The sequence below is a fragment of the Nelusetta ayraudi genome, unplaced genomic scaffold (genome assembly GCF_046127955.1).
Source record: "Nelusetta ayraudi isolate G7.1 ecotype Tasmania unplaced genomic scaffold, CSIRO-AGI_Nayr_v1 ptg000004l, whole genome shotgun sequence".
Lineage (NCBI taxonomy): Eukaryota > Metazoa > Chordata > Actinopteri > Tetraodontiformes > Monacanthidae > Nelusetta > Nelusetta ayraudi.
In genome coordinates this window covers 9,377,185-9,389,799 of record NW_027466054.1, presented here as the reverse complement: position 1 = coordinate 9,389,799, position 12,615 = coordinate 9,377,185, and the positions used below count along the sequence as shown (strand labels likewise).

The window sequence follows — 12,615 nt, the reverse complement described above, 5'->3', positions numbered from 1 at the left end:
AGGAAAATTGGGCGGGAGCTAATTTAATGGAAAAGTGCATCAGTTCTAAAATCTCAACCATAATTCAGTAATTCTTCTGGCATTTAAAAGGCAATTGCAATATTATTGTTTATTGTAAAATTAACATATAAAATACTGACCTTTCCTGCAATAAATAAAAGAAATACATCCTGCATGAAAAAATACAGTAGGGTGAATCAAGTTAAACATGCTGCTTTCCTTCTACTGCAGGACAATGTGGTATTTATTTTGACTGTTTGATCACATGCAGAGTCCAGTGGACGCAGTGACTGGTGGAATGTCTCCAGTCAGTGACCTGGACAGGCTTCTTCAGGACATGGACATTAACCGCCTCAGGGCTGTCGTCTTCAGAGATATCGTGAGTTGGACGCCGAACAACAACAAAAAACAAGCCGCTGCGGCAGCACGCGCCACAGTTCTGAAGTGACTGCCTGCGTTCTCTGAGGCAGCCGCACAGCCGCGGGTCGTTTAGTGTATGTTGTTTGTTTCAGGAGGACAGTAAGCAGGCTCAGTTTCTGGCTCTTGCTGTTGTTTACTTCATCTCCGTCCTCATGGTGTCCAAGTACCGAGACATCCTGGAGCCCCACAATGACAAGAAACACCCTCAGCGTTCGCAGTCCACCAGGAGCACAGGTGCGGAAGACACTTGCTGCAACAAACTTGCAGCAACAAACCTGTTTTTTCCATTATTATTTCCCTGTTTTTCACGTGCGTTCCCAAACTCAAGTCTTTTATCATATCACTTTTTTCCCGCCTCCGTTAGATAGTGGCGCCGGCCTGGAGGCGGAGAACGGCGTCTCACTCCGCCGCTACGACTCAGGCATCGGCGACGACCATACGTCGGCGGCGGCCAGCGAGGGCGACCTGTCGGCGGCCAGCGTGACGCACGGCCCGGACGCCATCTCGGAGGCCCTGTCCACGCTGTCGTCTGAGGTTAAGACCTCTCTGCCCGCCGACTCCAAAGGCAAGAACGTGAAGGACATCCTGCGCAGCCTCGTCAGTGCGCCGTCCGACGACGTGACGGTGGACCCCGGGCTGCTGCCGCCCTCCTTCCTGGGCAGCGTGAGCGACATCTCCAGGGAGCCGTCGCAGCAGTTCCGCTCCTTCGACAGGTGAGGACCTTTTAAAACCCGACGTCTTCAGCAAATCCTCCGTTTCTGTTCTGCACGTTTAGCTCCAGTCTCTAGCGTCCGCCCTGAGACTGGTAGGTTGTGGGTTCGATCCCCGGCCGGGTCATACCAAAGACTGTAAAAATGGTACCCGTTGCCTCCCTGCTTGGCACTCACTATTCAGGGTTGGCGCCCTGAATACTGAGTGCCAACCCATCCCCTCAGGTTGCTCACCACTCCCTCAGGGGATGGGTTAAATGTGGGGGACAAATTTTGCATCCTTCAGGATGTGACTGTCACTGGGACTTTAACATTAACTTTTAAGGACTTTAAAAAAATTGGAAAAATGGCCCGCAACACGCAAGTGTCCATCCATCTTCTACACCCGCATCCTCCTGCACTCAGGGTCACGGGGGGCAGCTGGAGCCTATCGCAGCTGTCATAGGGCAAAGGCAGGGTGACACCTCTGACAAGTCGCCAGTTTAGCACAGGACCACACAGAAAGACAAACAACGATTTGCACTCTCATACACACTTACTGTTAATTTAGAGTTCCCAATTAACCCCACATGCATGTTTTGCGACTGTGGGAGGAGAGAACCCACACAGACACAGGGAGAACATGCAAACTCCACTCAGAAAGGTCCCAGGCCCGGGATCCAAACCATGATGTTCTTGCTGTGAGGTGGCATCGCTAACCACATCGCCACTGCGCTAACCACCACCGTGTCACCCACTCAGGGATCAAACACAAAATTCTTCCTCAGTGTTCCTCAGTTTCTTTCTACTTATCTGTTCTGCACGTCAGCATTGCTCAGGGTGACAAAAATGTCTGGACTAAAATTCATCTGGCGTCAACACAAGTGCGGGTGCGACAGCTGGACGAGAGCCCATGTGCCGTAAACGCGCCTTGTGTGACTCTCCGAGCTTCGCAGTTTCCACTTTCAGACTTCACCATCAGTCCAGCGAACGTTTCAAAGTCGTGCCATGAAGACGTCCCCTCGGTAGCCTCAGTAGGAGGCTCTGGTCAATCTTGAAAACCGCTCAGTAAGAGATACTCCTTTGAACCTTCAGGATCTCGCCTCCCATTGTCTCAACTTTGAGCCGTCTCAAGTAAAACGGCCTTGCAGGATGTGGATCTCAGGCAGATAGTCAGGATGAAGAGACGGAGGAGACGGAGCTGACAGAAAGCTGTTTCTTTTCACTGTCTCACTGATATTTTTAACGGCGTTCCTTTCCAAACCCCTTCCCCCCTGCTGCTCGTCTGGCTCGTCCAGCATTGGAAACAGTAACAGTAACCACCCCTGCCCCCACCACCACCACCACCACCACCACCAACACCACCAACAACAAAAAAAAAGCTGTACAATATGCACAACTTCTGGAGATGCAGGGCTGCACAGTGAGGAGCGAGGCTTCAAAAGCCGAGCCGGGTTCTGCAGCCGCAGACGGGCTCAGGTGAGCGAGGACGCTCGGTCCACCAGTCTGGTTTCCATTTTCCAGCATCGATTCTCAGGCGTTTGAAAAGGGGATGGGGTGGGGTGGGGGGGGTGGGGGGGGGGTCAAGGGTGGTAGAGACAGAAGGAAAAGAGACGGTCTCCAAGGGGGTGATGTCAAGGCAAAGACAAGGAAAAAAAAAAACCACCCAAAACATTTCTCCATTCCTCCGTCTCGCTAACAGACCCAGTACACCCTGCCACCCCCCGCCCCCCGCACCCCCAACTGTGGGAATTCCACGGCGGCTCTGTGATCGCGTGTCTTTATCTGAGGAATGCTTTGTCAGGTCTCAGGGCGCTCCTCATATCAGGAGGATTAGACTGGCTCCTGTCCGCTGAACACACTTGGCGGAGAGCGCCGACATCGGCGGAGCTGGAGAACATTGACTAACAGCTTGCTCACAGCCGCCGGGAGCCCAGGAACAGACGGCAAACTGTAACTTAGCCGCTTGCTGCTTTTTTTTTTTTCTTTTTTTTTTTTCTTTCAAAGGGGAAATAAAATCCAGTCCGAGGGTGTTCACACGTTAACACGTTGCAGGGCTGCGACCAGTGATTTTATTTTTGGTTTGAGCGTGTACAGTGTTCACATGTTTTTTACATGTGTCAAAAATCAACACAACCAACACCGTGTGTTTGACCATTTCGGAAAAAATGGTTAAAAAAAAAAAAAAAGGTTAAAAAAAAAAAAAATCACACTCTGACCGCTTCAATTGAAAATTTCCAAAAGCTTAATTTAAATAGGGGAAAAATATAAGCCAAAATAACAATTCAGTAAAATCCTTTACACGGAATATATGAAATGAGGTATATTTTATGTTTTGCAATAACAATAATATTATAAAATCACTCATAGGCATTAATTTAATATGAGCTGATACATCCTAAATAAGGTTTTTAGGATGTGTCAGCTCAGTTGTACAAATTTTCAGCTCAATTCAGCAGCAAAACCAATTAAAAATAGTTATTTCGTAGATTAGCGGCAAATTCAGAAAGATGATGTTTACCTCTGAACATGAGCTTGTTACATTAAAAACACTGACATAAAAACACTTGTGTGCAGAACTCCAAATGTTTTCCTCTCCTCGGACCTTCGCTGACACGCCGTCAAAATATTTCCCCCGTGGTGCAGTCAGAACAGGCCTTTCATTCATCCCAGTCAACCAGGCCTCACTCCTGTATTTTCCCTCCCTTATCTCCCTGGTTTAGCGCTCCCTATCAGTTCATCTCTAATCCTAACCCCCCATAGTCTCCCCCCCCACCCCTTGCCAAACGTGCACGCGGATACCCTCCCCGTTCATTATCTTGTATCACGCAACGTCTCTATCGCCGCTCGGCATCTCCTGCAAACCAGTCGAGCCTCCCAGTGACACCATTACAAGCCCGAGCTGACATTCTGCACTGACACGTCCTGCCAAAACATGGCAACCCTCCACTTACAGCGGCGGGGGGGGTATTTACGAGTGCAGCGTTGTGAACGAAGCTGGGATCTCCCAGATAAAAACTGCACGCTGGTCAGGGGGTGAAGTATCGGCGCTGATTTATCCCCCAGTGGAGACCTGCTGGGTCCCTCCCATCCATTCCTCAGCCTTGCCCCTGTTATGACAGCCAGTCTGCAAATATTTGCTGACACTAACCAGAACTAAACAGTGTCATTGTACAAGCTGATGATTTAGTCTGCATGTTTCTGCAGAACGCGAGCATGTGTGTGTATAGGACACCGGGAATATACATAGCGCCACTGTTTGCATTCCAGGCAATAGACTCCACGTGCAAGTAAGAGTTTATGTACAGATGAGCTTTGTTGACCTTAATGTGTTGTTAATGTACTTCTCAGGAAGGAAGGCAGCATGTCGGACGTAAACACAACCAAACAACAGCTCATTCTTGGAATAACACTGTGAAAGTCTTTTTATTGCCAATAATAATAGGACTGTGAAATTATTATTATTGTTATCATTATTAATACTACACCGTGTTACTCTTCAATACAGCACCTATTATTTGTATACAAACTTTGCTGGTTGCTCTTGATAACTTTCAGGGTTGATGACTTTGAACTGGCAAGCTGATAAATATGCTTCCGGAACAAATCAGTGGCAAAGTAGGAAACATGAAGATACATGAGAAATATCGAATGGAGCATACATTTTTTAAAGCAGAACCATAAAGGAAACAAAGAGATGTGCAATTACATTAACAGTCAGTTGATCAGAAGATCATTTCAAGTACAAAGCTTTTAATCTGGGGAAAAAAATAAAAGTAGGATTCTAATATAGAAGAATCAGTCTTTGTTTTGCACATAATCCAAGTCAATATTTTCCTCTCAAATAATCTTGCTCCTGTTGAGAAAAAAAAAGTTGAAAAAATATTGCGTTCTTTCACTTTTTTTAAAAAACATTTTTTGTGTTAATTTCTTTATTTTTTTAATTCTATTATGACAGGAAACGTGGAACATGAATTAAAAATAATACTGTGCAGGCCACTCACTGCCGTGCATAAAGAATCTGACTCATAATACATGTCCGTCCTGTTGGCATGTTAGCGGGACTGTTTTAGCCACGCCCCTCGACTTCCTCCCCAATCCAAACAGCCACGCAGACTCACCCGGCCATGGACGCACGCACGCGAGATGCTGACGTGCCGCGAGTTTCACATTGGTTCGTCCCGCCGGTCACAGTGTCACTCACTCATTCATCACCCGCGTCGACGAGGCGATGCCCCTCCCACACCAGCCGTCACTGTCCAATGGCAGCCCGGTGACACCGCCTCCCTCCGCGGGACGGGCTCGATTCCGAGCTGATCCGAGGCCAGCGTGGAAACAAACGCTCGGCGACTCAAACAAGCTTTTAAACATTCGCTCGCACGACTCCCAGTGCATCGGGGGTTTGATGGGGGGTGGGGCAGATCAAAGCTCCAAGCTGATGAACAGTACAGCGGAGAGATGGATCGGAGGTTAACACACTGGAGGACGGTACTTTAACTCCCGCCCCCCAACCTCACCCACCCCAACGCATTCCTGCTCTTCTTCGGCCTAAAATAGCAGAGGTTACAGGAATCGCACTGTTTACCACACTTAGCCTCCGTAGGTTAAACCCTCTAAATAATTCAACCAAAGCCGAGTGCAACTCCCTCGCAACCACACACACACACACACACACACGCACACACCCTGGGCTCCTGCTTGTGGCTGGAGCGCGCCTGCTGACGGCTGATTAATCGACTGGGGCGGCCCACTCGTGATAAGTGTGGCTAATGACCTGCTGAATAATTCACTGGGCCTTTTTGAACAGATGGAAAAGGCCAAACACGAACACAGACGTGTTCTGACTCTCGCACACGCGCTCGTGTATATTTATTTCCTCTTTCCATATGCATTTATTCAAATGTCCGCCGCCCCGTCTCTCCCCTCCGCTCCCCCCCACCTCCGCCGTCGACACCTCGGTTGCTTCACGTCAGCGCCGCCCTTGTTCCCCGATAGCTCCTTGCAGCCCTGCACGCTGTCACTACACCGAAAAAAAGTTGCCAGAAACTCTTTATCTGCTCCCTTCCTCCCGTCGCTGCTCCCGTCGCTCACCCGACGGATATTTTCGGAATTAAACAAATGCAAATAAAGATTTAAGCGCAGCTGTCAGGCTACTGTTCTCCCCCTCCGCCTCCAGTTCAGATCAGCTCAGCTCGTAGATCTCTTGAAGGCAAAGGTCGCCTGTTGGCTTTTAACTTTTGATAGATCTGATCAGCTGCTGTAAATCAGCCGAGAGGCAGCCTTGAATACGGCAGCCAGGTATCTGTCCGCGCTGCGGGGAGCCGGAGCAAAAGTTCTCCTCTACCTGCTGCTGCAGGAATGTGAGCTCGCTCGCTCGTTTTTTTTTGTTTGGTTTTTTTGCGCGCTCTCGTCGGCCTCCTCTCCTCCTCCTCCTCCTCTTTCGCACGTCGTGCCGCCAGTGACCGCGTAAGGCCCGCGCGGCTTTTGTGTTTCTGAGAGCGACCAGTAGCCAGTGATTAGAGCCCGACTCCCTCGTGTCAGCACTGATAAGCGGGTCCAGGCTCTCTTTGATTTTGGCCAACAATCTGTCAGAGCCCTCGGTTTGAGCCGACAGCTTATCTGCATACTGCTCCCCTCCCATCTGCCACCGGGACGGCCGGGGTCGAGCTCTCCTCCGGCGCTCCACTTCCTGTTGCTTTTAAAGGGGCACGTCTGAAGACGCAGCGCTATCACTGGACTGATAGCTGCGTCAAGGCGTTTGGGCTAACTTTCAACCATCAGTGTCAGAGAACAGGTAGGAGTTGCTGGTTTTAGGTTCAGACAAAAAGTCTTAAAAAATAAGGTACAAGATTTTTTTTTAAGGAACATCTGAATTCTTTTTGTCTGGTTCTAAGAACAGCAACTCTTATGTTTATAAGAAGACTAAAACAAACCTTTATGAGTCACACAAAAAGTGGTAATTTCAGTATTTTCTTTTGTGAAAACATAATTTTGAGATGAAACTAAACTTAGCCCATTTATGATTTTCCTATTTAAACATCAGGACTCACTGAATGGTGGGAAATCTATATTACACATGATAAAATGTTCTAATTACAGAGCTACTGTATGTAAATTTTTTTGTGTGGTAATTAATGTGTTGGATTTTTAGGAATACACTCACAAAAAAAAAAATGACAAATTTAATCCTCAGACAATGCACACAATCCATTATCCAATATTATATCAATTATCTTGTATCATAGAAATATATGTTTGACAGTTTTTGAAAGTTGAAAAGCCATTGTATTTCATGGATAATGTGTTCTCTCTCTACAGGAGTGTGGTTGTAGCACCAAAGAAGTCTGGTGTGGCGGCCTCAGCCAGTACCCTCCCTGCCGTCCCACCGGCCACTGCTGCGTCTGTGTCTGGTGGGACACCGATGGACAGCGTGGCCGTCGTGTCATCTGGCGACACCTCTCAGAGCTCCTCGGCAGAGGCTGCAGGTACTGACCACTCGCATCCACAGGGCTTTTTTTCCCCTTTGTCACTCATCTTTCTTTTCCGAGTGTCGTAGATAACTTTGGTTTGATCCAGGTACATATAAATGTGTATATATATGTATATATATATGTATGTATATATATGTATGTATATATATATATATATATATGTGTATATATATATATATATATATATGTATGTATACATACATGTTGCTGACATTGGCTTTGTGTGGCTTGGTAAAGTTGAAATAAAAGTGACATAGCGTAAGTAAGTTAAAATAATAGAAATGAAAAGTAATTGAAAAGTCCCAGTTCACTGTGAAATACTGACGAATTAAGAGATAGAAGTCAAATACTTCAGGGCTTCAATTCTTTAGATAAAGTTGTACAGTGTGTTGATGTGTTGATTAAAAGTATGAGCTGACCATTTGGCTGAGCACTGACTGTGGAAACCTGACAGGTGTGTGTGTGTGTGTGTGTGTGTGTGTGTGTGTGTGTGTGTGTGTGTGTGTGTGTGTGTGTGTGTGTGTGTGTGTGTGTGTGTGTGTGTGTGTGTGTGTGTGTGTGTGTGTGAGAGAGGAGTTTTAAATCTGTATGCACAGGGCGGTTGGTGTCAGAGACCAGTGCTGAGTAAATATGCTGTGTGTGTGTGTGTGTGTGTGTGTGTGTGTGTGTGTGTGTGTGTGTGTGTGTGTGTGTGTGTGTGTGTGCCAGTGGGGCAGCTGGAGCACTAATGGAGATGTTCATTTACTCCTCTTTGTTTGAAGGAGCTACTTCATCTGGAGAGGGATACTCTCACCAGGCCCACATGGCGCTGCTTAACACCTTACACACACACACACACACACACACGCACACACACACATTCCAGGCCACATTACACTGTCTGTCATTCCTGAAGAGTTATCCCTGCTTGGAGACTGTCCTGCCTGGAAAAACAAGTGGGCTAAAACACCGGTGGAATCCCACTCCTCCATACTCTGCCGGGCATTCGCTTATTTATGAGCCACGGGGACGCAAATTTACTGCCAGATCAATCAAACGTGGACTTTTTATACATTGTGCACCTCCGTCTCCAGAACGAAGCCGTAAAGCACCTTTTAGCTGCATAATGAAACGGTCATGGAAGCGGCCCGGAGGGATGAAGTGGAATGTAATGACTTGATGAATAAACCAATTTAGGAAAATAGGTGGAAAACATCTCACGCCGGTGCAGGCGTCGGCACATTATGGAATTAAGCATTTCTGAAAATAGCCGCGTAGCGCAAGTCAGAAATGAATTGGAAAGCGGCGTCCAGGATGGATCACAGCACCCCTGACGTGTCTCAGCTTTAGGGTGCAACATGACAACCTGCAACACTAAACCATTTTTCAGGCGTCCGTCATGAAAATCTCCGAATTATACGTTGATAAGAAAGACGTATCGTGCTGTGAGAATATCATCCAATATGCCCCACCATAAATCCCCCCCCCCCCAACCTCCTGAATGAGGACTGTTGTGTTATTCCAGGAGGGGAACGTCTCCAGGCAGGTTCACGGCTCCCATTGTGTAACGTACCGCTGCACGTGCGCGAGCGTCTCACTCCCCTCGTCCTCCACCCAGACTAATAACGCACTTCTTCGGTTTCTCCCCTGCAGCAGGCGGCCAGGTTCCAGGCAGTGCGAGCCTGCCATCTGTCCCCCAACTCTCCCCTGTGACCCAGAACACAGCCCCCAATATGAGGTGATTCATCTTCTTCTCACTCACGTCTCCTCCAAAAGCACACAAGCACTGGCGCCATTTCACTGATTTTGCTTTTTTTGGTTTACGTTTTTTTTTTTTATTCCTTGCAATGCTCGCGCGCACAAAGACACATCAACGCTGTTGCTCGCCTCGGAAGAAATCCGTTTGCATTTCAAAGCTGTTTGAAAATATCGACTGAGATGATTTTTTTTTATCTCCTTGCACTCTCAGCATCTCAGAGCGTCTGGAGCACGCCCTGGAGAAGGCGTCTCCTCTTCTCAGGGAGATCTTTGTCGACTTTGCTCCCTTCCTGTCTCGGACCCTGCTGGGCAGCCACGGACAGGAGCTCCTCATCGAGGGCACCAGTGAGTATGACACCCCGTGTGCGCCTCAGGTGGGGCCAAGCTATGGCCCGGGGACCATATGTGGCCCGTTTAACTTTTTTAATCTGGATGGCCGAACTTGAAGAAATTATATTAATAGTAAGTAAGTCATAAAACAGCTGTATTTCACCCATTTTTTCACAGTTTTAAGAGTCATTTCAATAAAGAGCAAAATTCCATTTGCTTTGCAATATGTTTTGTTCTCCTATGAGGTGGGTCACCAAAACACTCCATCCATCTGCTCCTGCCCCTCTGTCAAATCTCAGAACCCATTGTGGCCCACCAGTCAAAAAGTTTGCCCACCCCTGCTCTATAAGATGCCCCGTCAACCCCCTCCACCCCCCACCCCCCCAAAACCTTAAACACGTTTAATATCTCGCCGCCGTTGGACCTAATGGCGTGATGAGTTTGCGCGTAGCCCCGAACCGCCAGCCGCTCCGGAGGTTTTCCAAGAGGGCGGGGTCAGAGGCCAGGCCACTAATAGCAGTGTTTGGGATGTCTGCTGCCACCAAACAAAATGGAAAGTTGATTGATAGCTGGGGGGAGGGGTTGGTGGGGAAGGAGGAGGGGTCGGGGGGTGGGGGGGTTTGTATCCGTGCAGGTCGTACGCCGAGTGGCTGGAGGACCAAAGGCCACCTCCCTCTGCCTCCTCTGCCGTCTGTGCCTGCCGCAGCAGCCAGTGGACACTCCAGTGAACCCCCCCCATCTCCACACACACGCACACACACACACACACACACACACACACACACACACACCCCGACCCCCCCTCGAAAGCCCAGAAGCTCACCATTAGGGATCAATGGGGACATATGCCGGCCATGTCGGGACCTGTAATACAAGGCCCAAATATGTATTGGTTTACAGTAACATCATGTCCGCTCATTAGGCCCCGTCAATACTTTCGGCGCTCCTGCAGATGGCGAGAGGATGACCTGCCCCCCCAACACCCGACAGTCTCCGGGCTGCCGCCACTCTTTTGTTTCTGTCACAAGTGTTTTTATGTCATCCACTTTATTTAGCTCTCTTATTTATCTCCCTCTCTTCTGTTTTCTCTCCCTCCAGGCCTGGTGTGCATGAAGTCCAGCAGCTCGGTGGTGGAGCTGGTCATGTTGCTGTGCTCACAGGCAAGTCTGCCGCCCGTGTTCTCCAATTTGGGCTTTTTCCCCGCGTTCTGGTTTGCCTCAGGTTCACCCTGAGTGCAGTAAATCCACTCCACTGATTAGGCGGCGCGCGAGCCTCACCTCTGCCACCTTCCTGCATTAGGAAACCGGAGAGAAAAGGCGTCTCCGGCCGCAAATATTGGTCAGAGGGTCAAGGGTGGGCGACCTGCCTGCCTGACCTCTGACCCTCAGCGCCGGCTCCCGCGGCCTGGCCGAGCTGATGAGGAGGGATAATTTCGATTTGATGGTGCTTTGCATCGATCGCTCCCCCCCCCCACACCCAGCGGTCTCCGTTGTCTTGCGGTTGTTTTGTTGCCAAGTTTGTTTAGCTGCCGCCAGATTCATGAATACTAATCCAGGGATCATAAGCGGCCGTGGGCGGATCAATGAGCTGCTCTGTCGATGGATCACGTCAGGACACCTGATTAGCACCAACGGAGCCGACGGCGGCAGATCGTCGTTAGTTTACACACATTTGTTTTTTTTGTATCGCGAGAATTCCCGACCAGCCCGCTTCGTTCCTGCTTTTATCATTTCAGAAACAGATCCCAAGGAAACAAAACGCCCCCCCGGTAACCTTCCTCTGATTAACGACGGCCCTCTCGCCACCATGCGTAGGCTTTTTTTTATCAGCTTGATTTTTCTTTCTTTGACTATTTTTAGAGCAATGGATCCCATCATCTGGCTTCTCCCCCGACTCCCCACCTCCCCTCCGCCATCTCCTTTTTAACCCCTACCTCGTTTGGTTCGCATTATTCACTCCACTTCATCTTGAAAGAGAGTAATTCAGTCAGATTAAACATCTGTTTGGACGTCGGCGGCTGCGCTTGGTTTTGAAGAGGGGGGGGCGGGGCGGTGGCCACGCAATTTCCAAAAAGGAAAGGATGGAGGGGAGGGGAGCGGAGGCTAGATAGAAAAGCGGAGAGGAAGGAGGAGAATGACAGGCTCTAATGCACCTATTTGTCATATCTGTCAGGGTGTTGTTTAATGCTAATCTAATCAAAGGCAGAATCTTGGTGATTGCTCCGCTGCACAGCTCGCCCTGCGCTTCCTCCCCCCTCTTGGTCCCCAGCCCAAGCTATTTCTTCCTTTTTGTGCGCTCTGAGCCACTCCACCCCAACACACACACACACACACACACACACACACACACACACACACACACACACACACACACACACACCGACACACGCACACAGATTCTTTTCTCTCCCTGAAAGGACCAGCGATTGGCCAGCGTTGCGTTGATTGCTTCAATAAATCATCCAACCAAATTCTCTCACAGCTAATGCAAATGTAATTTTATTGTTGTGTGAGGGGGGGTGGCGTGAGGAGAAGGGAGAGAGAGAGAGAGAAGGCTCTCCAGCAGGGGAAAAACGGGGGGCAGACTTTCCTCTGGGCTAAATTACAATGTATAATTATTTGTGTGTTTGCTCTCCTTGTGGGGCAGTGCGAGCGGCCCGGTGCTGTGATTGATGACGTTATTTAGGGAAAGTTTGTCCGGGCCCTCCGGCACAGGAAGCGCCAGGTCCTCTCTCACAGGAAGTGCCTCCATTGCTAACTCCTTCCCGTCTTCCGAGCGCCGAAAGGAATAGATGGAGATGATTTTGATTGATTTTTTTTTCTCCACCCTTGAAACCCCCCCCCTGCCACCACCACCACGGTCTCATCCGAGATGCGATCTGAGGCCTTCTCTGAAATTGTAATTAATTCCCTCGGCCTGAAGATGGAGTGGCGCCGGGGTGAGGGGTC

The 12,615-nt window shown here is 49.0% G+C and overlaps 1 protein-coding gene across 6 annotated transcripts in view; it reads left to right on the top strand.

Annotated features, from left to right (window-relative positions):
* The window catches only part of lrba (LPS-responsive vesicle trafficking, beach and anchor containing), a 170,236-nt gene that overhangs the window by 42,250 nt on the left and 115,371 nt on the right, over positions 1-12,615 (top strand). For 4 of the 6 annotated variants that reach the window (XM_076033131.1, XM_076033123.1, XM_076033115.1 and 1 more), the window contains exons 27-33: positions 272-379; positions 513-654; positions 785-1,133; positions 7,428-7,594; positions 9,233-9,317; positions 9,549-9,682; positions 10,766-10,827. In XM_076033131.1, coding sequence (XP_075889246.1) covers positions 272-379; positions 513-654; positions 785-1,133; positions 7,428-7,594; positions 9,233-9,317; positions 9,549-9,682; positions 10,766-10,827 — 1,047 coding nt within the window. The remainder of the gene's footprint in view (positions 1-271; positions 380-512; positions 655-784; positions 1,134-7,427; positions 7,595-9,232; positions 9,318-9,548; positions 9,683-10,765; positions 10,828-12,615) is intronic. The other 2 variants (XM_076033097.1, XM_076033106.1) reach the window with 2 other exon arrangements.